Raw genomic sequence first — 24,624 nt, 5'->3', positions numbered from 1 at the left:
CAAAACAACATTATAAGTAAACTATATAGCAATATTAATGCTAAATGGTATAAAGGAAACCCGGGGAATCCGATAGTGTCTCTGGGGTTCCAATTCTAAATAAGGTAATCATGGAGAACCTCATAATTGAGCAGACACCCGAAAAACAAGTCTTGAGGCCATCTGGGGTAAAAACCCAGGTGGTGGGGCTAGCAAGTGTCGCAATACCAGAATTTGCAGCAGGACAAGGGCCAAGCGATGCTCAGAGGAACGAAATTCCTGCAAGTCAAAAACACTTTCCACGAAAAACCTAGCAGATCGCTGCCAGTAGGGGACCCCTAGGCATCAACGATTTAATTCACTCTCTCCATCCCCACCCGTCCCACGCACACTCCTGGATCCCCAGGGCTCGGCGAGTGGGCGGACCACTCGTTGCTCCGCCCCGTGGCCTGCGCGCTTGCGGGGAGGTCCAAGGTCAGAGGTTGCGGAGCCGTCATGGCGGCGCTGTGTCGGGCCCGTGCCGTAACTGCCGAGAGCTATCTCCTGCGACTGTTTCTCTTCTCTCGGCCTTGTCGAGGCGCAGGCACTGAAAGTAGCTCCGGGAGTGAGAGTTCCGATTCCACAGAGCCTAAAATGCGCCAAGGCGGCTTCGCGAGCGCTTTGGAGCGGCATTCGAAGCTGCGGCAGAAGGCGGAGCTCGAGGAGAAGACAGTGAGTGGCGCCAGAGACGCGCGGGACGGGGCTAGGGTTTGAGGAGAGCCCGGGCGTGGTGGGTGGAGTGGGAGTCGGGGCGGAGCCTGGCGTAAGGGCTGGAGCTAGGATCAGGGGTGTGTCTTGGCCTGGGAGCGGGCTAGTCCGAAGAGAACTAGTGGTTGGTGTTTTTCTCCGTTTGTTGTACTTCTGCGCGGCATTTACGTGCTGGACCGGCTTTGTCCGCATTCCTTTGCGCCCATCTTCCTGGGTGAGTGCTGAACGGGAAACCAGCAGGGAGCGCTGCCAGTGAGGCGGTCTAGGGCGACTGCTGGGTCTCAGAGAGCAATTGGACTCACCGGGAAAGGCTGAGCTGTCTGCCGTCTAGTTCTTTCTACACAGAAGTTCCAGCGTGTAGCTCGGCGTCTGGCGTGCAAGGTTCTTTATAAATACTTGTTAATTCAGTGAATAGGTGAAAGAGAAATACCGTCTCTATGAACTTGAGCAAGTGATTTAACTTGTCAGTGCTTTGCTTTCCTTTTCTCTAAATGACAAAAAAAAAAAAAAAAATTCCATGTGTCTCAGGCAATACTTTGTAAAATAGGATAAAATTATTAGATAAGTGAAATGGAAGAGAGGCATACAAAGGAGTCACAATTTTTTTTATTAGATTCAGCAGACATGAAATTGGATGTCTGGCAATGTTGAATTATATAAAAATAACCGCTCTCCATTTCTGTACTTATTTCTTTGGAGACCAGCACCAAACAGTTAACACACTGGCAGTGTCCTGGATTATAGAAGACTACCTGGAATTTAGCAATTAATTGTTAATAGTTATTGACAAAATTTCCCTAAAATCCAAGGATTAGAAGAAGCCAGCTGCATTAGGTTTCTGTTTGCTTCCGTACAAGTTACCACACATTTAGTGGTTTAAGACAACACAGATATATTATTTTTAGTGCTGTAGGTGAGAAGTCTGATTGAGGTCTCACTGGGCTAAAATTAAGATGTTGGAACAATTTTGTTCCTTTCTGTAGGTTCTGGGTGGGATCTGTTTCTTTGTCTTTCCAGCTTGTAGAGGATGCCTGCATTCCTTGACTTACTGCCCCCCTTCTATCATTTTCGAAGCCAATAACAGTAGATTGAGTCCTCCTCACATCGTATCACTCTGACCTCTCTTCTGCCTCTCTCTTCCACTTAAAAGCCTCTTGTGATTACTTTGGACCCACCCAGATAATTCAGGATAATCTCCCTGTTTTAAGGTTAACTGATTAGCAACCTTAAATCCATCTGCAATGTAATTTTCCTTTGCTATGGAAGGTAACATATTCGCAAATTCCAGGGATTAGAATGTGGACATATTGGGGGGCGCCTGGGTGGCACAGCGGTTAAGCGTCTGCCTTCGGCTTAGGGCGTGATCCCAGCGTTGTGGGATCGAGCCCCACATCAGGCTCTTCCGCTGTGAGCCTGCTTCTTCCTCTCCCACTCCCCTTGCTTGTGTTCCCTCTCTCACTGGCTGTCTCTATCTCTGTCGAATAAATAAATAAATAATTAAAAAAAATTTTTAAAAATTTTTAAGAATGTGGACATATTGGGGGTGGGGCCATTTTTGTCTGGAGAAGTCGTAAAATCCTAAAAGGATACCAGTGACTGACCTGAAGCTGACTGATGAATGGATGTAGGTCCATCCTTGCTGGATGGCTTTGAGGATTAAGTGCCGTAAAGTAGGAAATGTATAACATACATTTCCCTTCCCCAAAATATTTTTATAGGTAAGGGATTTCTGTATTTCTCACACGCCTTCCTGCATTCCAAACACAGTCAGAAACTACCAGGAAATAATTCTCAGCTGCTGAGTTAATTGTGGCAAGAGTGAAATTTTAACATCATAGGTAGAGTGTTTGAAACACATGGGGATCATATTTGGGGGTTTCATATGATAAGCAATGTTTGTTTACTGAAGGAAACAACCTGATTATTTGAGCATAATCAGGATTCCATTGCCTTCCTTTCCCTTTGGTTTTTTCAAGAGGAGGCTGGAGTGTTTCTTGGAAATCCCAACACATCTATTGGAATTGCTCGGTCCTGCCCAGGCTGAATGGAGTCTCTTCGGGCAGTTGTTCTCTGCCTAACACAGTTTAGAAAACATTATTCTACTAGATTGAAGTTAAATGTGTTTGGTTGTGGGGCTCCTCAGTTGGTTAAGTGTCTGACTCTTGATCTCAGCTCAGGTCATGATCTCAGAGTGAGTTTGAGCCCCAAGCTGGGCTCCACACTGGGCATGGAGCCTACTTAAAAAAAATGTGTTTGGTTGTGACATGCGGTTTACTTAATACTCAAAAATTTTTCAACATGTTGGTTTAATGGAGGGACAGAAAATTCCCTGGAGGGGAGGGTATCAGGAGGCTGGATTGTAGTCTCCATTCTAAGAGCTCTTAGCTTTGGAACATTTCCAGTTATGTGGATCCCTTTACTCATTCTTAATTGATGCCACTGACTCCAGTGGCTCCCTGATCTAGGTCATTATACACAGTGGACAGAGTTATTTTCCTAAAGTTGGGCTCTGTAATCAGACTAAGTGAGATGCTCTTTTTGCTTTGCTTGATAATTTTGTGAGCCCTCCTTCACACTGCCTACAAGATTAAATACACATCTCTCCATCATCAGCCTGCTACCATTCAGGACTCAGTCCAGTGCAGAGATTAGAGTTTAGGTTCAGTTTCAGAAGGCCAGGATTCAGCGACTGGTGCAGCCATCTTGCTAGTTAACTCTGGGCAAGTTACTTAGCTATCTTAGTTTGCTTTCTTATCTCAAAGTGGGCATAATACTCTAATTGGGGTTATGGTGGAGTTTGCATGAAATAATACATTTGAAGTGCTCTCAGTCCAGTGACTGCTGCAGAGTAAGCTTTAATTTAGTACATTTTAGCTTTGTATGGCCTCAGCCATTTCTCCTCCAGTGTCCTGCCTTCTGAGAATAGTTTCACGGAGAGAGATGCTTCCAGGATTGGACAGTTCTTTGAATGAAATCCCGCTGTTTTTCTAAATAATAATGACTAAACTTTAATGTAAAAAAATGCACATGCCATTCTGTTTAATCCTAATTTAAGGTCATTTGTAATCATTAGTATGTTAACTTGTGGTGCCAGAGTAATGTGTGCATACTTCAGAATAAAGCTTTTCCTGGCTTTTTTTCTGCACTAGAATATAAATTTCGGAGGGTAGAGATCTTGTCTGTCTTGTTCTGTTACATCCCCAGCACAGTGCTTGACCTTTAGTGGGCACTAATAAATGTTTGCCAATGGGCGAATGAATGAATAGTACACATAGTGCATATGAACTTCATTATGTCTGGGCTCTCTTTGTTTTCCTTCCAAATTTTTATTTAAATTCTAGTTAGTTAGCATGTCGTGTAGTACTGCTTTCAGGAGTAGAATTCAGTGCTTCGTCACTTACATCATAACAAGTGCCCTCCTTAATACCCATCATCCATTTAACCCATCCCCCACTCACCTCCCTCTATCAACCCTCGGTTCTCTATCGTTAAGAGTCTCTTACGATTTGCCTTCTCCTCTCTTCTCTTTTTATTTCCCTTCCCACACACTCATCTGTTTTTTGTTGCCTAAATTCCACATATGAGGAAAACCCTATGGTATTTGTTTTTCTCTGACTGAGTCACTTCAATTAGCATAATATACTCCAACTCCACCCATGTCCTTGCACATGGCAAGATTTCATTGTTTTTGATGACTGAGTAGTATTCCATTGTGTGTGTGTGTGTGTGTGTGTGTGTGTACACATCTTCTTTATCCATTCATCAGTCGATGGACTTGGGCTCTTTCAATGGCTTGGTTATCATTGATAATGCTGCTATAAACATTGGGATGCATGTACCCCTTCAAATCAGTATTTTGTATCCTTCGGGTAAAGACCTAGTAGTGCAATTGCTAGATTGTGAGGTAGCTCTATTTTTAAGTTTTTGAGGAACCTCCATTCTGTTTTCCAGAGTGGCTGCACCAGTTTGCATTGCCACCAACAGTGTAGGAGGGTTCCTTTCTCTCCACATCCTCGCCAACATCTGTTGTTTCCTGTGTTATTAATTTTGCTTGGGCTGTCTTTGAATTGAGATCTGTGTGGTAGTGCTTATAAACAGTTGTATAACTAAGAACAGTACAGGTTTCAGCATATCAGTTAGGTGTGCTTGTCCAGAATAATAATTGAGCAAAACCAATTTTAAGAGTAATGAAACTGAAAATACCACATTAGTTTTAGTTTTAGTGCTTATTGGAAGTTTTTAGTGCTTTTCTGACTTCTATTTATGATGATGAGTATGATCGGTTGTGAGGTGTTGAAAGAGATTCAACTTTGTGAAGAAACGTCCACTTTTTTGAAGTTTCTGGATTTAATTAATTGGAGAGTATCCTGAGTTTACAAGATGAATGAAGTTCACCCTTGTATTGTCAAAATATTTGAAAAAGTATAAAAATAACATTTGCTTATTTTAGAAAGGAAATTCAAATAGCATTGAAGATTATAATGGGAAATGTAAGCACTCTCCTTTCCTTTTCCTCACTTTCCAGGCTGGAGAATGTTTGTTTGTTTGGAGTTGTCACACAAAAGAAGCTTTATTTGCAGCAAGTAAGGAGATCATAGGGAATAACTTGAGAGTGTGTTTTTTGGTGGTGGTGGTGGTTGTTTTTTGGTTTTTTGAGAGGAAGAGGGAAAGAGAAAGCAGGGGAGGGGTAAAGAGAGAGGGAGAGAGAATTTTAAGCAGGCTTTGCCCAGTGCAGAGCCCAACATGGGGCCAAATCTCATGACCCTGACATCATAACCTGAGCCCAAATCAAGTCGGATGCTTAACTGACTGAGCCACCCAGGCGCCCCTAAAGATTTGATTTGATTTGATTTTTAAAGATTTTATTTATTTATTTATTTATTTGAGAGAGAGAGAGAGAATGAGCGGAGGGAGGGGGAGAGGAAAAGGGAGAAGCAGACTCCCTGCTGAGCGCAGAGCCTGTCATGGGACTGGACCCCAGGATCCTGAGATCATGCCCTGAGCCAAAGTCAGACACTTAACTGAATGAGCCACCCAGGCACCCCTAAAGATTTTATTTTTAAGTAATCTCTACATCTAAACGCAAATTGGTTGGTACTGTTTTGAATTATATTATTACTGTTTAAGAGTATAAGCTCTGGATTCAGATAGTCTCGGTTTGAATCCTGGTTCTTCTGTCATTTACTAGCTGCAGTTTTGTGGGAAATTACCTAATATCTATCTTCTTTTCCTTTTTTTGTAAAAATTCTTTGTCTTGAAGTTATTATGAGATTAAATGAATTTATTATTTAAACACTTAGCACAAGTGCCTGATGCTTGATAAGCACTCAGTGTATTTTAGTTGCTGCTGCTGAAAATTGCTGTTTTCAGGTAAGTATAACTTCAAATATTTTTTCTTGTTGCATATGTGTAATGTGTATATACCTCATTGAAAAAAATTTGCTTGGTGTTCCATAGTGTGGTTGTAGCATAGTTTATTTAACCAGGCCTTCATTAATGAGCTTCTAGGTTTTCTGTTTTGTTCTTTTTTTTAAGTTTTATGTATGTATTTATTTATTTTTAATTTTTTATTATGTTATGTTAGTCACCATACAGTACATCATTAGTTTTTGATGCAGTGTTCCATGCTTCATTGTTTGCGTATAACACCCAGTGCTCCATGCAATATGTGCCCTCCCTAATACCCTTCACCGGGCTAGCCCATCCCCCCCCCCTCCCCTCTGAAACCCTCAGTTTGTTTCCCAGAGTCCATAGTCTCTCGTGGTTCATTCCCCCTTCTGTTTACCCCCCCTTCATTCTTCCCTTCCTTCTCCTGCCGATCTCCCTGCTATTCCTTATGTTCCACAAATGAGTGAAACCATATGATAATTGTCTTTCTCTGCTTGACTTATTTCACTTAGCATAATCTCCTCCAGTCCCGTCCCTGTTGCTGCAAATGTTGGGTAATCGTTCTTTCTGATAGCTGAGTAATATTCCATTGTGCGTATGGACCACATCTTCTTTATCCATTCGTCTGTTTAAGGGCATCTCGGCTCCTTCCACAATGTAGCTATTGTGGACAATGCTGCTATGAACATTGGGGTGCCTGTGGCCCTTCTCTTCACTACGTCCGTATCTTTGGAGTAAATACCCAGTAGTGCAATTGCTGGGTCGTAGGGTAGCTTTATTTTTAACTTTTTTGAGGGACCTCCACACTGTTTTCCAAAGTGGCTGTGCCAACTTGCGTTCGCACCAACAGTGTAAGAGGGATCCCCTTTCTCCACATCCTCTCCAACATTTGTTGTTTCTTGCCTTGTCGATTTTTTACATTCTAACTGGTGCAAGGTGGTATCTCAATGTGGTTTTGATTTGAATTTCCCTGATGGCTAATTATTTTGAACATTTTTTCATGTGTCTGTTAGCCATGTGTATCTTTTTTTTTTTTAAATATAGACAGTGCTACAGTGAGCATTACATATTTTTTGCATACTTATGGGATATATGCTGGGTCAAAGTATACAGGCAGTTAGAGTTTTGATAGATGAAACCTGTTTGTACCACACTCCTACTTGGAGTGCATGACAATGCCTGTTTTCTCACCTCTTTATTCATGTGGGGTATTTTTTTTTCCATGTGGGGTATTTCTTGATATTTAGTCCTCAAAACAAATACAGAAGTTGGGAACTGGGGTTGTTATTCCTCACCACTGATATCAGCTTGTGCTTTTTATCAAAATAACTGCATGTTCACATTTTTTTTGACTTCATAATAAGTAAATGCTATCAATTTGAACCATAAAATAGACTTATCCTAACAACATACTACATTTATGTCATATATATTGGGGTTCTATGTAAGATTTCATTTATAACATGGTTTCTGCTCAAAAATTTTTCTCTGTGGAAATAAATAGTTCACTGTTGCCTAAACAGATCATTGTTTCTTTGTCTTTGCTCTTTCCCCTGGAATTAGCTTCCCTGCCTGCAAATTCCTTTATAAAAATCACCTCTTGCATTAGGTGTTTATCATCTCATCCACCAGATGAAACTCCTTTTGAATGTCCTGGAGCTTTGTTTTATATTCCCTTTATGGTACACACACAACTCTTAAATTATATTGAAGTCATTTAAGAACTTGTTCTGTCCTGTTTTTTTATTTTTTATTTGTTTTTTGTTTTTAATTTTTTATTATGTTATGTTAGTCACCATACAGTACATCATTAGTTTTTGATGTAGTGTTCCATGATTCATTGTTTGCGTATAACACCCAGGGCTCCGTGCAATACGTGCCCTCCTTAATACCCATCACCAGACTAGCCCACCCCCCCCCCGAAACCCTCAGTTTGTTTCCCAGAGTCCACAGTCTCTCGTGGTTCATTCCCCATTCTGTTTAACCCCTCTTCATTCTTCCCTTCCTTCTCCTGCCGATCTCCCTGCTATTCCTTATGTTCCACCGATGAGTGAAACCATGTCTATCCTGTTTTTTAGATTGTAGTTCCTGGAGATCAGGGATAATTTTTTTTCACCCTTTACATAAGTTAGGGGTTAAATATATGTTTGTTGATTTATATTGGAGTTAAACTTATACAGTTATACTATCTTGGGTGGCCTATTAGATTTAACAATATGTATGTATAGTCAACAGTTTAGGTTGAAATTTTACCCATTGATTTCATTCTTATCCTTAGAGTGCCAACTTCGGTATGTGTGTGTATGGGCACCTCAGAAGTAAGTGATACTCAGTAAGAGCCAGGCAAGTTTTCCTCAAAGGAACTTTCCCCTGCAGGCAGGAATTTAATCAAGGGCAGTTCATCATGAGTACTTATCCTAAGATTTTACTGAAGCTCCTAGCAAAAGGGATCTTAAATTTAAATGACCTGAAATGCTGTTGTTCAGTATGGGGTTTGTAGGTGCCATACTCACCCCATGGTCACTTATCCATTTCTGTTTTTCTTTAGTTTATTACCTTTAATACTGGTTTATGCAGCTGTCTCTTCAATTAGTTTTTTATTTGTTTGTTTTTTGAGGGTAGGGACCAATTCGTTTCATTTTTGTAACCAGCATAACACATTCTTACGTATAGAGGACCAGGTAAATGTTTGCTAAGTATATTTTTTTAATTAGATACTTTTTCCTCTCTTTTTTAAAAAGAAATATTTTAAAACCTCTGACACTCTTGTGTCACTTAGACAATAGAGATTTATAGAATCTGTTAAGCCAATTGGAAGCTCTGCAATAGCAGATGATTTATCTTGTAGCCACAAGATGGCAATAGTTGAGCAAATAATTGGTTTTCTGCTTTGTGAATAATACTGCTTCTTAACGGCAGAGGGAAGCATATGACTTTTCAGTACATTGAAAATGGTTTGCAAGATTTTTTGAGACCACACAGAACATTTTATTCTTTTAAGATAGAGAATAACATTTTACTATTTTAGTTTATTTATGTAGAATACTGATGTTACAAGACAGTTTATAGTTTTATTTTAGCAATATATTAGGTTTCATGCAGATTTTTTTAAATGTTACTTTTCACTTTTTCATGAATATTTTTGATATTTTTTATTTCAAAATGCTGGAACATTCCAGAAGGCAAAATATATAAATCAGATATTTTGTCCATTCAGAATACTGGGAAAATCCAAAATATAGCTTATTTAAAGGATTTGTTTAATGTCAAGGGGAAAATTCTAATTTTTTATTTTTTTAAAAGATTTTATTTATTTATTTATTTAACAGAGAGATACAGCCAGTGAGAGAGGGAACACAAGCAGGGGGAGTGGGAGAGGAAGAAGCAGGCTCCTAGCGGAGAAGCCTGATGTGGGGCTCAATCCCAGGACCCCGGGATCACACCCTGAGCCAAAGGCAGACACTTAACGACTGCGCCACCCAGGTGGAAAATTCTTATTTTTAGTGTAAGTTTTAATTCTACTAAATTCATATAGTAGCAGTATTCTATAGTTTTATTTAAACTTTTGTTTTCTCACTAGTTTTATATTGACAATTTTAAAAATTATACTAGTGTTTTAAAAACAAATTATGTAAAGGAATGTTGAAAAATATTTACGGTTTTAGCTGTGGTGCCAGCCGGTTTTTACATTATGAAATTCTAGGTGAGTTATCCCTGAGTTAGTAAGAAAAATCTTTTGAAATGTTTAGTTTCATTTTAGGGTCTAACATTTTCAAGGCATATTTAGAGAAAATTACCAGTTAATATAAAAACAATAGAAGAGTGAATTGAGGTAGGTATAAATCTCTGGGGAGAAGTCAACACCTATAATATAAATACTATACATTTCCTAAAAGAAAAGATAAGTATATTCTGAATATGTTCTGTATATATTTTGTTTTATGGGCTGTCATACGATCTGATCATCCATGAGAGCCTCTTTTGTGACTTCCCAAAGTCAGCATTAACTTTATTTGTGTTTATTATTTATTAACTCTCACTTTTCCTAGAAATCTCCATTCTTTTAAGGTATTTGTGTTTTGGTTACTTTTAAAGATTATATTAAAATTTCCTCTTTTAATTATATAATAATAATTTTAAAAATGTTTTAAAGCATTTTTTAAGACTATTTTTTCCTCCTTTTTTTTTTATTTTCTTAAAGTACCTCCACAACCGTTGTGGAGCCCAGGGTGGGGCTTGAACTCAGGACCCTGAGATCAAGACCTGAGCTGAGATCAAGAGTTGGGCACTTAATTGACTGAGCCACCCAAGCTCTCCAAAGAGTTTTTTTTATTTTAAGTAATTTCTATACCCACCGTGGGGCTGGAACTCACAACCCCAAGATCAAGAGTCACATGCTCTCCCAACTGAGCCAGCCAGGTGCCCCTGTATTAATAATAATTTTTATAACATGATTATGTGCCTTATGTTTGTTTTTATCTGTTGGCATTAAATAATAAGGGAAATAAAGGAAACTATCACAGTTGAGTAGAGCCTGGTTTGTAGGGATTTGGGAATAAAACAATTGATTTGTTTTGGGTTTTGCCTTGCTTTTTAAAGCACTCTGCTCTTGGCCACTAGCAGATAATGAGTGGTGGACTTCCATTCCAGGAGAAGTTCAGTTCAGCAGCTCATCTCTGGCCCGTTACCTAAATTGAGATGGTTGGGTTCTACCAAAAAAGATGTGTACACTAGCGCACTGAGTATTTATCCCAGAGAGATGAAAACTCATGTTCATATAAAAAAAAAACCTGTACGTAAATGTTCATAGCAGCTTTATTTGTAATAACCAAAAACTGGAAACAGCCCAGATGTTCTTCAGCTGTTGAATGATAAAGCATGGTATATCTCTACCATGGAATACTACTTAGAAGTAAAAAGAACAAACAGTTGATACACATAGCAACTTGAATGATTCGGGGGTGTTATGCTGAGTGAAAAAAGCTGGTTCCAAAGGGTTGTATAGTGTAAGTCTATTTATGACATTCTTGAAATGACAAAATTATTGAGCTGGAGAAGAGATCAGTGGTTGCCAAGAGTTAGAGATGGGGTGGAGGTCAGAAGGATCATGGGGAGTTACAAAAGGGCAACATGAGGGATCCTTGCAGTGATGGAACTGTCCTGTAACGTGACCGTGGTGGTGAATACATGAGTCTTCACATATGATAAAATTGTGTAGAGCTAAATACACATACAAGTAATTGCATATAAAGCTGGTAAAATCTGAATACTGTTGGTGGATTATATCAGTGTCCGTTTCCTGGTTGTGGTTTCTTATATGGTCTTAGTACCCTTGAGAGAACTGGGTAAAGGATGGATGGGATCTCTATGTATTATTTCTTTTAATTACATGGGAATTTACAATGATCTCAAATAGAGAGTGTTGTGTGTGTGTGTGGTTTTTTTTAAGGATTATTTTGCTAGTCTGTCAGGACCAGCACTGGTAAGACCAGTGAATTCCATAAACATGAGCCCATTATCACACATCATTTCCTGTAAAATGATTTTTTTGTTTAGAAGCTACTGTGTGGAATATCATGACAATGAATCAGAGATTCTATTAGTTTATGGATGGTGGTTTTGGTAGAAGCCTTGTGGGTAGGAAAGGCAAATCCATATTTAGAGTAAGTGTTTATTCCGGTGATAACATATCACTGTCCTTTCTATATAGAATGGCCCAGTGTAACCCGCCACCAGGTACCATCTGATCATTTTAGGGAATGATGCTATATTGGAAGCTTATTGTTGGTTTCTGCTGTTGGCAGATTGGTCATTTAGCAGTTGCCGTAGCCAGATCAACATGGGTGAGTAGAAGTCAGTGTTTCTGAATCCATGCATAACCTCCATCCCACAAAAACTCAGGGACCTGCCATCTTGGTGAAATTTTTCATTGGCTAACAGTCTGGGACATGTTGAGATATCCCTTCTATCACTAAGACAGAAGCACATCCCTGCTGCTGTGGCAGCTTTGTTCTTGAACCCATTTGTGGGGGACAGGAGTAGCTGGGGAAAGAGGTTGACATCCACAGGACTCGTTGTCATCCCCTGATTATTAAGATTCCTTCTGCTAAAGAAATCATTTACATGTGACTGATTTATTTTCTCACTCTGCCCATTCAGAGAGGTTTATCTACATATCCCTTTCCCAAACCTTGTCATCTATTTCTCAATCATGTGCCTTCTAAATCCCTGACCATCCAGCAAAATCATTAGTCACTTTACACCAATTAATATAGATCCATACCTTAGGCTGTCATTCCTTCTAGGCGGAGTGATCAGGTGTACTGTTCAAAGTTCGGTCCACTGGGAGGCTATTCTTTTACCTTCAGGACTACTCTAGCTCTGCATTATGATTCCCCTAGAGATGTTTGGCAAAGTCTTTATTCTACATCTTTTTCTGCTACAGGTACTTGAAACAATACCACATCTGTGGGGTCATAAAGCCCAAGTGGTAGAGTAGCTTGCTGGTAGTCTGTACCTGTTGTAGAGCTTTGTCTTATTCTGGGCCCCCCTCAAAACTGGCAGCTTTTTGGGTTACTTTGGTAAAAGAATTTGAGAAGAATGTCCAAATAAAGTATTTGTTGCCTCCAAAATTCAAAGAGACCCATTAAGTACTGTGTGTTGTTCTTAGTGGAGAAAATGGGCATCTCAACATGGCCCAGACCACTGGCCTCCTAGGAATTTCACCAAGGCCCAACATTTTTGTGAGATTTATTTCCCACCCTCTGGAATACATGTGTCTTGCCATGTGTCTAGAGGTGTTGCAACTTTCAGCTGGTGAATTGGTATAACCCAAGTTATATAGTCTCCACTAGCAGATCTAGAAAAAGAAAGCATTTGTCAGATCAGTTAGCACATACCAGGTGCTGAGGGATATTTGATTTGCTCCAACCATGAAACCACATCTGGAACAACAGCTGCAGTGGGAGTTACCACTTGATTAAGTTTGTGATAATAAATTATCATTATCTAGGACCCATTGTTTTCTGGAGGGCCACATAGGCAAGTTAAGTGTTGATGTGGTAGAAATCACCACCCTGCATCTTCTAGGTGCTTGGCACTAATCGTTGCAAGTGCCGCCAGGAATGTAGTATTGCCTTCAATTTACTTGTTTGGTAGGTAGGGGAAGTTCTGGTGTTTTTCACTTCTCCTTTCCTACCTTAATAGCCTTCGCTCCACAGATTAAGGAACTAAAAGTGGGCATTCTGCCAGTTGCTGAGTAAATCTGTTTCCATTATGCATTCTAGAACTGGAGAGAGAACCACAGTGAGTTCAGGGGATGGGCCTGAGCTGAAACTCCCATTAATCATGTGACCACCGGCATAAGCCTCTATTCTGACTGGAAGCAAATTGAGTCTTCAGGAGTTATGTCAGTTCACGTAATCCTTGAAAAGTGTGATTATTTCTCCTTCCCCAGTGGACACCCTGGAAACAGTCATTGCTCTCTTTAGGAAAGCTGGTAGGAAGATTGGCAGTATAAATGTTTCGCTATGTAGTAGGATCCTTCCTCAACGTGGCATGATCTTCTCTTCATTCAGAGGACTCAGTGTCTGGGAATTGGTTCAGGTTGGGAATTTGTTGTGTGGCCCTGAGAGTCAGTTGTGGTGATTCAGGCCAGACTTCTGTTCATTAGAACTACAGAGTTTTCCCATCTATTTCATTTCTGGGACGTCATCATCAATCAGCCAACAGCAAAGAGCTCTTCAAGTCGGACTGTTCTGATTACTGCTTAGGCTCTCTTGAATTATGATAACCATGCCCATCATATTGTTGGCTAGGAAGTGCTGACCTGACTCCTGTCACTTCAAGATCTCATTAGCTCCTCTGAATTCAGAGAGCTGTTTTTGGAAGCAGCTCCCACCAATCAGTCCTGGTGAGGAGAATAGTCACCACATAGCAATTCAGAAATGCCGGCACTCCCCTCACTCCTCAGCGTCGGTGAACTGAGTATCTTATAGATCCTGCTAGGGACCACAGTAAGGGCTAGGTGGAAAGGTCATAAACGATAAATCCACTTCAACATTGTATTATTTGCTTCAAGCATTTGGGTGCCTTCCTCTGTGGTATGCTGAGGAGGTTCTGGTATTTCAGCTTCATATAGTGTAGTCTGTCTTTGCGTTCAGGTTTTATTCAGTCAGCCAAGCAAGCTATTAAAAGCCATGCCTAGCCTCTGAAGCTAACATATTGTATCTGAGTCTCTGCTTAGTGAGCCCATACTAGTAAATTTGGCCTAAGGCAGTACTGTCTTCCCTTCATTCTGACCCAGTACCCTTAGGATCCATTCCCCTGCAGATCCTTAGTTTATATTGATACAAATTAACAAAATCATGCAGTTCTTTTGGTGGGTACCCTACCTCTTCATGGACTGTACTTTGTATCTCACCCCTTGGGGTCTGCTGAGAGTTGAATTATAGATCTAGTGCTAGCCAATAGAATTTTCTGTAATGATAGAAATATCCTATAATATCTGGGCTGTTTGCATATGGCTGTTGAGCATTTGAAATGTGGTTAGTGCAATTTAGGAAGTGAATTTTAAATTTTATTCAATTTTAATTAAATTTTAATAGCTACATGTTTCTAGTGAGTACCGTGTCGAACTCTGCAGTTCTACAAGCAATGAGAAGTGGGAGGGATGGGTGCTTAAGAGGCTCAGTGGCCCCTTGCAACTACCTCAGGGTAGACCATTGCAGGTAATTCAGGAAAGGGAAGACTAACCTCCTCAGATTGGGATGGAAGGGCTTCTTCTCTCGGCAAAGGACACTTGGCAGAGTCTAGGGGCTTAGAGTCTGCAGGTTTATCAGAGTCTGGCCATATTCCCATTCTGATCTTCGGGATTCACCACCACCTTCCTAATCAATGCCCCAAATTCAACACTAGAGAACCTGTGAAATTGGGAACTCAGTTTGCTTTGTCATTCAGCCATCTGCAGAATTAGACTTTGGAGGATTTTTGTTTTGTTTTTTAATTTCAGGCCTGAGGCTAAAGGAGATAAAAGATTTCTTTTCGGACAGTTGCAGAGGCTTTCAGATCTCTTATGTTAACCTTTAGCTGGGAATTTAAAGCCCTGAGGTTATCATTTTCCAGTTCACTTAACAGAAAACGGCACTTTTATACTTCTGTATTTTGCCTTAATCGATATGAGGCATAAGTTACTTTCCATGACAAAGCCTTGCCCTCTGTAGTCACTTGGTATTGGTGTCTACAGATGTTAATTTGAACTGCTTTGCCAGTGTACACCATGGACGATCAGTGTCCTTTATCATGGAAATGAATCACTAATGCCTTTAGGTTGAGTCAATTCAGAGAGCCAACCCCAGATAGCTGAGAAGTAATTTAGACAAGCCATCTTACCGTTGTGTTCCTCTGGAACCATTTTGGTAGTCTCATCTTGTGTTCACAGTCTTACCCTAGGGACTTTTTTGAGTGCCTGTTTATGAGCCAATTCCTGTCCTGGACAGTTCTTCTGGACTTTATTTACTTGTTCTCCCTGTGTTTTTATTGTGCAGGGTTAGAATAAATGTAGAAATAGATAGCAGTGCATTTTATAGCAGTTCCAGATCCCTGAAAACATGTTTTGACTATTGAGTTTGTTAAACATTGGAACATGGGTAACAGAAAGGGGTGGTGCCATGGATAGGATGGAAATTGATTTCAGAAGGTTCTTTTTAGAATAGTCAGGAAATACATCCATCCTATTTATTTGTCTTCCAGGAACTAAGATAATATATTTACGTAAACTTTTTTTTAATAGTGAACAAAACAGATATCTCCTTTTCCATCTTGAAGTATAGCAAAGAAGACAAACATTTAACAATTGATTTTAAATGTGATGACTGTTATTAAATTGCATAGTACTAGAACTAGAAGATATAATGCTAAGTGAAATAAGTCAGAGAAAGACAAATACCATATGATTTCACTAATATGGAATTTAAGAAACAAAACAAATGAGCAAAGAAAAAAGAGACAAAAAAACCCCCAAACAAACCCAGACTCTTAAATACAGAGAACAAACTGGTGGTTGCCAAAAGGGAAGTGGGTGGGGGTGGGGCAAATAGATATGTAGGATTAAGAGTATACTTACCATGATGAGCACTGAGTAATGTATAGAATTGTTGAATCATTACATGGTTCACCTGAAACTAGTATAGCACTCTATGTTAATTATACTTCAATTAAAAGAAAGAAATTGTATAGTACTGAGTTATATAGGATCTTAGAACATGACACTTAATTCAGTTTTAGAAGTGTCTTATATCCCAGAATGGTTGGAGGTACAGTTCCATGTGTATACCTGCATGCCTTATCTTTTGGTCAGACAACATCTGTCTTACTAGAAACCTTTAAGGCATCCTTTGGCCCCAGATTGTGTCTGTCTCTCCACTTCCCTCCCAGCATCTGCGAGGGTGTGGCTCAAGCTCATCTCAGAGAGAGGGACAGACAGCCACTAACTGATTATCCAGCCTCTCCTAATTCTGTTTCTCCCTATCTAGCATAATTATTCTCCTGCTACTATGATATACCTCTATTATAGAGATTTCGAAACTTTCTTTTCTTATGCCCCTTCACTAAGAAATCGTTGAGCATATGTTCCAATATTTACTGGGAAGTTGTCTTCCATTTATAGTGTTTATTACTTTATAAAATCCTTTTTACGTTTTAGAGTACTGAAGAATTCCTATTACTAAAATTTGTAGATATTCACTCCATTTTTTTCTTTTACAAATGAGAAGACAAATTTAAAACTTAAATGACTTATTCAAGATTTTTTAGCTATTTAATGGCAGAGTTGGTCATAGAACTGAGGTTTCCTGAGTATTTGTTTTTCTCCTGTATGTTTCCTTCAAGTTTTAAAATAATGTTTCGGGGCGCCTGGGTGGCACAGCGGTTAAGCGTCTGCCTTCGGCTCAGGGCGTGATCCCAGCGTTCTGGGATCGAGCCCCACATCAGGCTCCTCCACTGTGAGCCTGCTTCTTCCTCTCCCATTCCCCCTGCTTGTGTTCCCTCTCTCGCTGGCTGTCTCTATCTCTGTCGAATAAATAAATAAAATCTTTAAAAAAATAAAATAAAATAAAATTAATGTTTCTATCTGCTTTCCAACTTCTGAAGCAACTCGCATTTAAGAATCACTGCTTAGCCATATTATGTAGTTTTGAATAGCAGGTATGGTACTCACGTGTAAAGTGAGGTAGTTGGACTTGTTGATATTTCATGTTTCTTTTAGCACTAATAGCCTCTAATTCTAAGCTATATATTAAATGTCCTCATATGCATGAAAGTTATATATACTTAATATACATTGAAACTTTAAAGTAATACATAGACTTTATGTTCTAGATTTTCTATAATAAATAATACAAAGAAAAATTAGTCCTATATAGAAATTATTACAGTTAGCATTTGATATATTTATTTTGAAGAACTTATATTATTATATCACTATAAACATGTGTAAATTTATGTTAGTATGTATATAAATATGTGCACCATTATTTCTTTCTTTTAAGACTTATTTATTTTGGCAGGGGAGGAGGGGGATGGAAGGGCAGAGGGAGAGGGAGAGAATCTCAGACTCCCCACGGAGTATGGAGCTGACGCGGGGCTTGGTTTCATGACCCTGAGATCATGACCTGACTGAAATCAAGAGTCAGACACTTAACCAACTGAGCCACCCAGGCACTCCTTTGCACCATTGTCTTTAACTACCTACCAGATAGCCAGTATTCCCTGAAATTTTATGGGTATCACAGCCTAATATGTGCAAAAATAATTTACTCTCTTACTTTTACCGCACTGTTCTTACACCTCATTCATAGCTGCTTTTCTGCCTTACTTTCTATAGCCAGTTGAAGATCAACTCTTTGCTGTGCTATTTGGTAAATAGCTCTTTATTCCTTCTGCTATATTCCTATGGCCACTGCTTCAGTGTAAGCCCTTTATCATCTCTGTCCTAGCTAATTGGAGGAGCCTCTCAACAGTTCTTTTCATTTCCCCCCCTCTCTCTGGTCCGTCTTGCATATTTCTGTCAACGTTTTCTTTTTAAAATGAGGAACACATACTGTTACCCCATTAATGACATACCTCTTTTGAATCTGATGCCACTTAGCCTGTGGTACAAGACTCTTTACAACCTGTGTGAGGGTAGCAGTTGTTTACAGCAACTTTTTGGACCCAAATCTCTGTTGTCATGTTGGTTTAACTCTGTATTTCCCTACCATTTCACATATTTTTATATTAAGGTTCGAATAGAGCCTGGTACATGACAGGCACTCAATACTGAATACATTTGATAAATGAATAAATTAAAGTGATACTGTTTGCTATTTTTCTAATCCCTTCACCTTCCCCCATTCTACCTGGACAGTCCTGTTCAACTTTTAGTCCTCAAAGGGAAAAAATGGTACAGTAGAATAACAGGAATACTTGGAAATCTGAGCCCTGTGACTACTTCTCAAAGGAAGCAGTCAACTCTGAGGTACCTGCTTAATCTGTGGTAACTCTGTGAATGAGCTTTATAGAAACATTTTCCATAACCAGCGTTAGACACTGAGCTCCGTGGTATACCCAGTAGGTGACAGTGTGCCTACTGTCTCTGCTGTCTGCATCAGCGTAGGAGGAGCTAACAATGTTGTTGTCAATGTGGGTTGAAGGAATTGCTACATTTATTGTTTTTAGAAGACATTTGACAAGTAAATGAGGAATTCAGAAATGGTTCTAGATTATGATTTTTGAAGGAGAGCTTTTTCTGATTACTTGACATAGTGTCCAAACAGAATAATAAGTATACAATTTAAAAGCAAATTCAGGTGTTAATCCAGGGGTCTTATGCTTGTGGTAAAATTATTTCACTCACTGAAAATACATTGACTTCCATTGTAAAATGTAACAAAGCATAGGCAGAAATAATAGAACAAAAAACAATAGCATTCTATTACTATTTGAATTTAAAATCTCTTTTTTAAAATATAATTATTCATATCCTGAATAGCCAAAGCAATCTTGAAAAAAAGAACAAACCTGGAGACACCACAATCTCTGATTCCAAACCATATTCAAAGCAATATGTTATTGGCATAAAAACACATAGACCAATGGAACAGAATAGAGAGCTAGAAATAAACCCACACATATATGTTCAGTTAATTTATGACAAAAGAGCCAGGAATATACAAGGGGAAAGGATAATCTCTTTAAGAAATGGTGATGGGAAAACTGTACAGCCACGTGCAAAAGAATGAAACTTGACCACTCTTTCAGCATACGACAAAAAAGTAACTTAAAATGTATTAAAGACTTGAACATAAGACCTAAACCCATAAATCTCCTGGAAGAAAACTAAGTGGTAGGGTCCTTGACATAGGTCTTGGTGATGATTTTTTGAATTCAACACCAAAAGCAAAGACAGCAAAAGCAAAAATAAACAAGTGGGACTACATCAAACTGAAAATTTTCTTATAGCAAAGGAAGGAAACCATCAGCTAAATGAAAGGCATCCTACTGAATGGGAGAAAATATTTACCAGTCATATATCTGATAAGAGGCTAATGTTCAAAATATGTAAAGAACTCATATAACTCAATAGCAAAAAAAACCCCAAAATAGAAAGAAATTCTAAGTAGACATTTTTCTAAAGAAGGCATATGGATGACCCACAAGTATATAAAAGATGCTCAACGTCATCAACCATTAGGGAAATACAAAGCAAAACCACAGTGAGATTTCACCTCTCCTGTTAAAATAGCTATTATCTAAAAGACAAGAAATAACAAGTGTTGGTGAGGATGTAGAGAAAAGGGAGCCCTATACACTGTTGGTGGAAATGTAAATTGCTACAGCCACTGTGGAGGACAGGACGGAGGTTTCTAAAAAAAAAAAATAAAAATAGAACTACCATATGACCCAGCAATTCTATTTCTGGTATTTATCTGAAGAAAGTAAAGACATTAACTCAAAAAGATGTATGCATCCCCATGTTCATAGCCGCGTTATTTATAATAGCCAACATATGGAAACAACCTAAGTTTCCATTGATGGATGAGTAAAGAAACTGTGGTATGTATATATACATATACATATACATATACATATACATATACATATATATATATATATATAAAATGGAGTATTGTTCAGTCATGAAAAAGAAGGAAATCTATCATTTGCAACAACATTGATGGACCTTGAGGGCATTATGCTAAGTGAAATAAGTCAGAGGAAGACAGATACGTATGATCTCACTTATATGTGGAATCTGAACAAGCAAAAAACAAAAACAAAGCTCATAAGAGAAAAAGCTCATAGATACAGAGAGCAGATTAGGGGTTGCCAGAGGTGGGATGGGGGGGTGGGAGAGTATATGGGGTCAGAAGCTACAAACTTATAAAATAGGTCAAAGGAATGCAGCATGGTGACTATAGTTAATAATACTGTGTTGTATATTTGAAAGTTGCTAAGAGACCAGATCTTAAAAATTCTCATCACAAGAAAAAAAAAAACTTTTTGTAAGTACATATAGTGATGGATGTTAACCGGGCTTATTGTGGTGATCATTTCATGGTGTATACATACATCACATCATTATGTTGTATACCTGAAACTTTTATAATGTCATCATATTATATGTTGATTGTACTCCAGTATAAAAATAATTATTCATAATTTTATGAAATTTATAATATAAATATTTTACAACAGATTTATTAAAAAGTCTTAAGAGATCTTATTAAATAGTCATTAACACGTAATTATTTTCTAAAACTTAGGAGGAAATACCTTTTACTGTCATACTAATCTTAGCCCAAACATCTCTTCACAGTTATAAAGGAGATTATGTAACATATTTTAGGAGCAGGCCTTAGCGATGACTAAATTGTTTTCAATAAATGTTTAACTATTAGATTTACTACTGGATCTTGCTATCATCTAAGGCTGTTTTAATTAGACCATGGCTTCAATTGAAAGTCTTCCAAAGGTGGTGGGGGAAGAAGAAGAGGAGGAGGAGGAGGAGGAAGGAGAGAGAGGAAGGAGAAGCTGTCAACCACAGGAGTGGGGTAATGGGAAAGCAGGTCATAGGAAGAAGGGGGGAGGACGACCCCCTTTGACTGCAAGCAGGATGAGACCCAGAAGCTGATACTCTGCTTTGCCTTTGAGCAGTGCCCTTTTCAGCTGCTCTGGTGGCAGCTGTTATGAATGATATAGTGGCTCCCAGTGGAGTGTCACAGTAGCTGCTCTTGTCACTGCTGGGTTGGTATGACTCTTTGTGCTACCTCTAGAGGGCAGCTCATAGCCTATGTCTACATAGAGTGTGTTTCATACTTGGCTCTCTACAAGAAAGAACTATTTTTTTGAGGTGCTTGTTTGAGGACCTTTAAAAATATACTCTGTGGAGTTATAAAACTAGTAGTATGGCTCAACGCGTAATATTCCTGGCTACCTTTTCAGCTCTGTTTGGCATCTAGACCTACTGACTTGTTTTTGGTTTAAGTGGACACTTAGGTGCTCAGGATTCCTTCCCAGTGTGTTTCAACTCACTGAAACAAATCCACCATCATACCCTCCTTCCTGCGTCTGAGGGACTTGGCATCAGCCAAATGTTTTGACCTTTTTTTCCTTTGACTTTCTTTTCCTTGAGGCAAAGGTCATAAGCTTTTGGTGTTTGGGCCAAAGTGTGCTTTACCACATTGATAAAGTAGAAGGCTTTTTTAAAAAAATAAACATGGAAAAATTGGGAATTTTACGTTAACACGTGGATTTCTGGCTTTTCTTGGAGAATCAAAAGATGTGGCAACACTGAACTCGAATTGCAGCTGGAGCTGGAGCTGAGCAGTGAATGTACCTTTTAGACGGGCACGTAATTCTTCTGCTCACCAAGTCCCCACCCAGCCTGGCATCTGAGTTTGTAATCCTTGGAGTACTGCATGTATTAAAAATGAGTCATAAATACGGTTTTATAGTTTGTAAAGTAAGCATACTATCAAACTCTTAATAATTCTCCCTGAAATAACAGATGTAAAACTTATTCCAAATACAGGATATAGATGGATTAAATTGTTAGTATTCTTCTGTAATTAGCTCTCACAAACTGAAACTTAGTACTTCCCTTAATTTGAGCCAAAGAATGCACATACCACACCAGACACAAATTAAAGATGAGTAGAAGGTACAAGTCTGTACTCACAGATTTCTGAAAAAGCATGTGTTTGGAAAAAAATTTGTAAGTTAAAAAAAAAAAAAGAAGTAAGGAGCCTGCATTTTAGGTTTAGTCAAACCTCAAGTAAATTCAATATGTAAAAAGACTCCTGGAAAATGAGCAACACAAAACAAGAAGCTATTTTTCCTTTGAAATTTTACTTTAGGAAAAAGAAGAAAATTTTAACAAACCTGTTGAAAAATATTATATAACAAGAACTCATGTTCACCCTGGTAGTTGAAGGACCCTTAATCACTTTTAATCTATATTTAAATTTAAAAAACCTTTTATTGGGCTATTTTTTATTGAAGTATAATTAACATACAGTGTTATATTAGTTTGGAGATATGATATGATTTAACAATTCTATACCTTAATGCTCATACGATAAGTGTACTCTTAATCCCCTTTATCAGTTTCACTCATTCCCCACCCCCACTTCTCCCTCTGGTTTGTTCTCTTTATTAAAGAGTCTGTTTTTTTGTTTATCTCTTTTTTTATTTGATCATTTGTTTTGTTTCTTAAATTTCACGTGAGTGAAATCGTTAAATTCCACATTTGAGTGAAATCATCTGATAATTTTCTTTCTCTAGCTGACTTATTTCATTTAGCATTATATGCTCTAGGTTCCATCCATATTGTTGCAGATGGCAAGATCTTGTTCTTTTTTGTGGCTGGGTAATATTCCATTGTGTATTTATACCACATCTTCTTTATCCATTCATCTGTCACTGGACACTTGGGTTGCTTTCATACTTTGGCTGTTGTAAATAATACTACAGTAAACTTAAGGTTGCATGTATCTTTTCAAATTAGTTTTCATTTTCTTTGGTTAAATACCCAATAGTGGGACCTACTGGATCATATGGTAATTCTATTTTTCATTTTTTGAGGAACCTCCATACTGTTCAGTCACTCCCTCTAAACTTGAAGTCTTTTTTCCCCCCAGATGATCGGTGTTTAGAATAAAGTTAATCACCTTCTTGGATACCCTACTCACATGGTCAGACTCTGACCTCCTTCTGTCCCCATGGTAAGAGGTTTTGTCTGAGGATACTTTTTACTTTGCTCACATTCCAGATTCTACTCTGAGCCATCACATCAGCATCATTTCCCACTAAGCGCTTTTCTTGGTTTCCTCTTCAAGAAGGAAGGGAGGAAGAGGAAGTTAAAGAGTATATCTAGTTTTTTAAAGCAGAATTCCATTTAAATATTTTTTCGTATTGCCACAAAATATAAATATATAGCATATTGACTTTTAAAATTTTTCCCTGTAAGATTTTATTGTATCTTCATATTATACTTTTATCTTGAATTATATGCATATAAATCTCTCCTCTTTTTTTTAGGGCTCTCTGCAAAATGTGGAATCCTTTGCATCTATGCTGAGACATTCTCCTCTTACACAAATGGGACCTGCCAAGGATAAACTAGTCATTGGACGAATCTTCCATATTGTAGAGAATGATCTTTATATAGATTTTGGTGGCAAGTTTCATTGTGTATGTAGAAGACCAGAAGTGGATGGAGAGTAAGTAGAATCATTCCCAAGTGTTTTAAGAGTGTTGATAAAAGTTGAGATACCTCAAAAATATTATTGAACTTTAATTAGTGATTTGCTAAAAGACAGAAAATATGTTTTATTTCTCTTCATTATGCTAGTTAGGGAAGTTAGGCTTAGATTCATGTCATGTCATTTTAGTCACATTAGGCTAGATTCATATCTTTTCAAAGTAGTGAGGGCACTTTTGGGGAAGATTTTGATGTTCATCCTGGTGATAAACTGTTCCCCACCATAAAATTAAAACCAGCTTTATAGTAATATATGCTGCTCAGGCCATTTTACATGTAACCTTTTTTGCCTCTTCTTTGTTCCACAGTCTTCTGCTTCTCAGAGAAGCCTCCCTTTCTACTTCTTATGCTCCTTTCCTCTCCTGCTACCAAATTCCAATGCTTTATCATTTTCTTTTCTTATTTTGCAGCTACTCTCAGAATTATAATTTTTCTATTATAGAAAGAATTCATTCTGTTATAGCTATAAAGATATTTTTGAGTATAAATATGCACTGGGGAAACCGTTAAGGTGGGAGAGCTAGGAGTAGAATATCAAGAGTGAAAGGAGATGTGGAACTAAGATTCTGGGATTGGAAAACAGTAGTAAGCAATATAGAAATGATTTTTTTCCCATCAGCGTTTAGTGTGCACATTTTAAAAATTTCAGTATTTCTGGTGCCAGGATGCATCTTTGAGTTGATGTTATGTCAGTTGAATTGGCCATGTTT

The 24,624-nt window shown here is 38.4% G+C and overlaps 1 protein-coding gene across 4 annotated transcripts in view; it reads left to right on the top strand.

Annotated features, from left to right (window-relative positions):
* The first annotated feature begins 436 nt into the window (after positions 1–436).
* MRPS28 (mitochondrial ribosomal protein S28) overlaps positions 437–24,624 on the top strand; it is a 210,416-nt gene continuing 186,228 nt past the window's right edge. For 3 of the 4 annotated variants that reach the window (XM_057307687.1, XM_044382728.3, XM_057307688.1), the window contains exons 1-2: positions 437–690; positions 23,692–23,873. In XM_057307687.1, coding sequence (XP_057163670.1) covers positions 475–690; positions 23,692–23,873 — 398 coding nt within the window. In that variant the 5' untranslated portion in view covers positions 437–474. The remainder of the gene's footprint in view (positions 691–23,691; positions 23,874–24,624) is intronic. The other variant, XM_026495845.4, reaches the window with a different exon arrangement.

The sequence above is a fragment of the Ursus arctos genome, unplaced genomic scaffold (assembly GCF_023065955.2).
Source record: "Ursus arctos isolate Adak ecotype North America unplaced genomic scaffold, UrsArc2.0 scaffold_6, whole genome shotgun sequence".
NCBI classification, from domain to species: Eukaryota; Metazoa; Chordata; class Mammalia; order Carnivora; family Ursidae; genus Ursus; species Ursus arctos.
The sequence above is the reverse complement of the archived record's forward strand: the minus strand, read 5'-3'. Positions and strand labels throughout refer to the sequence as shown.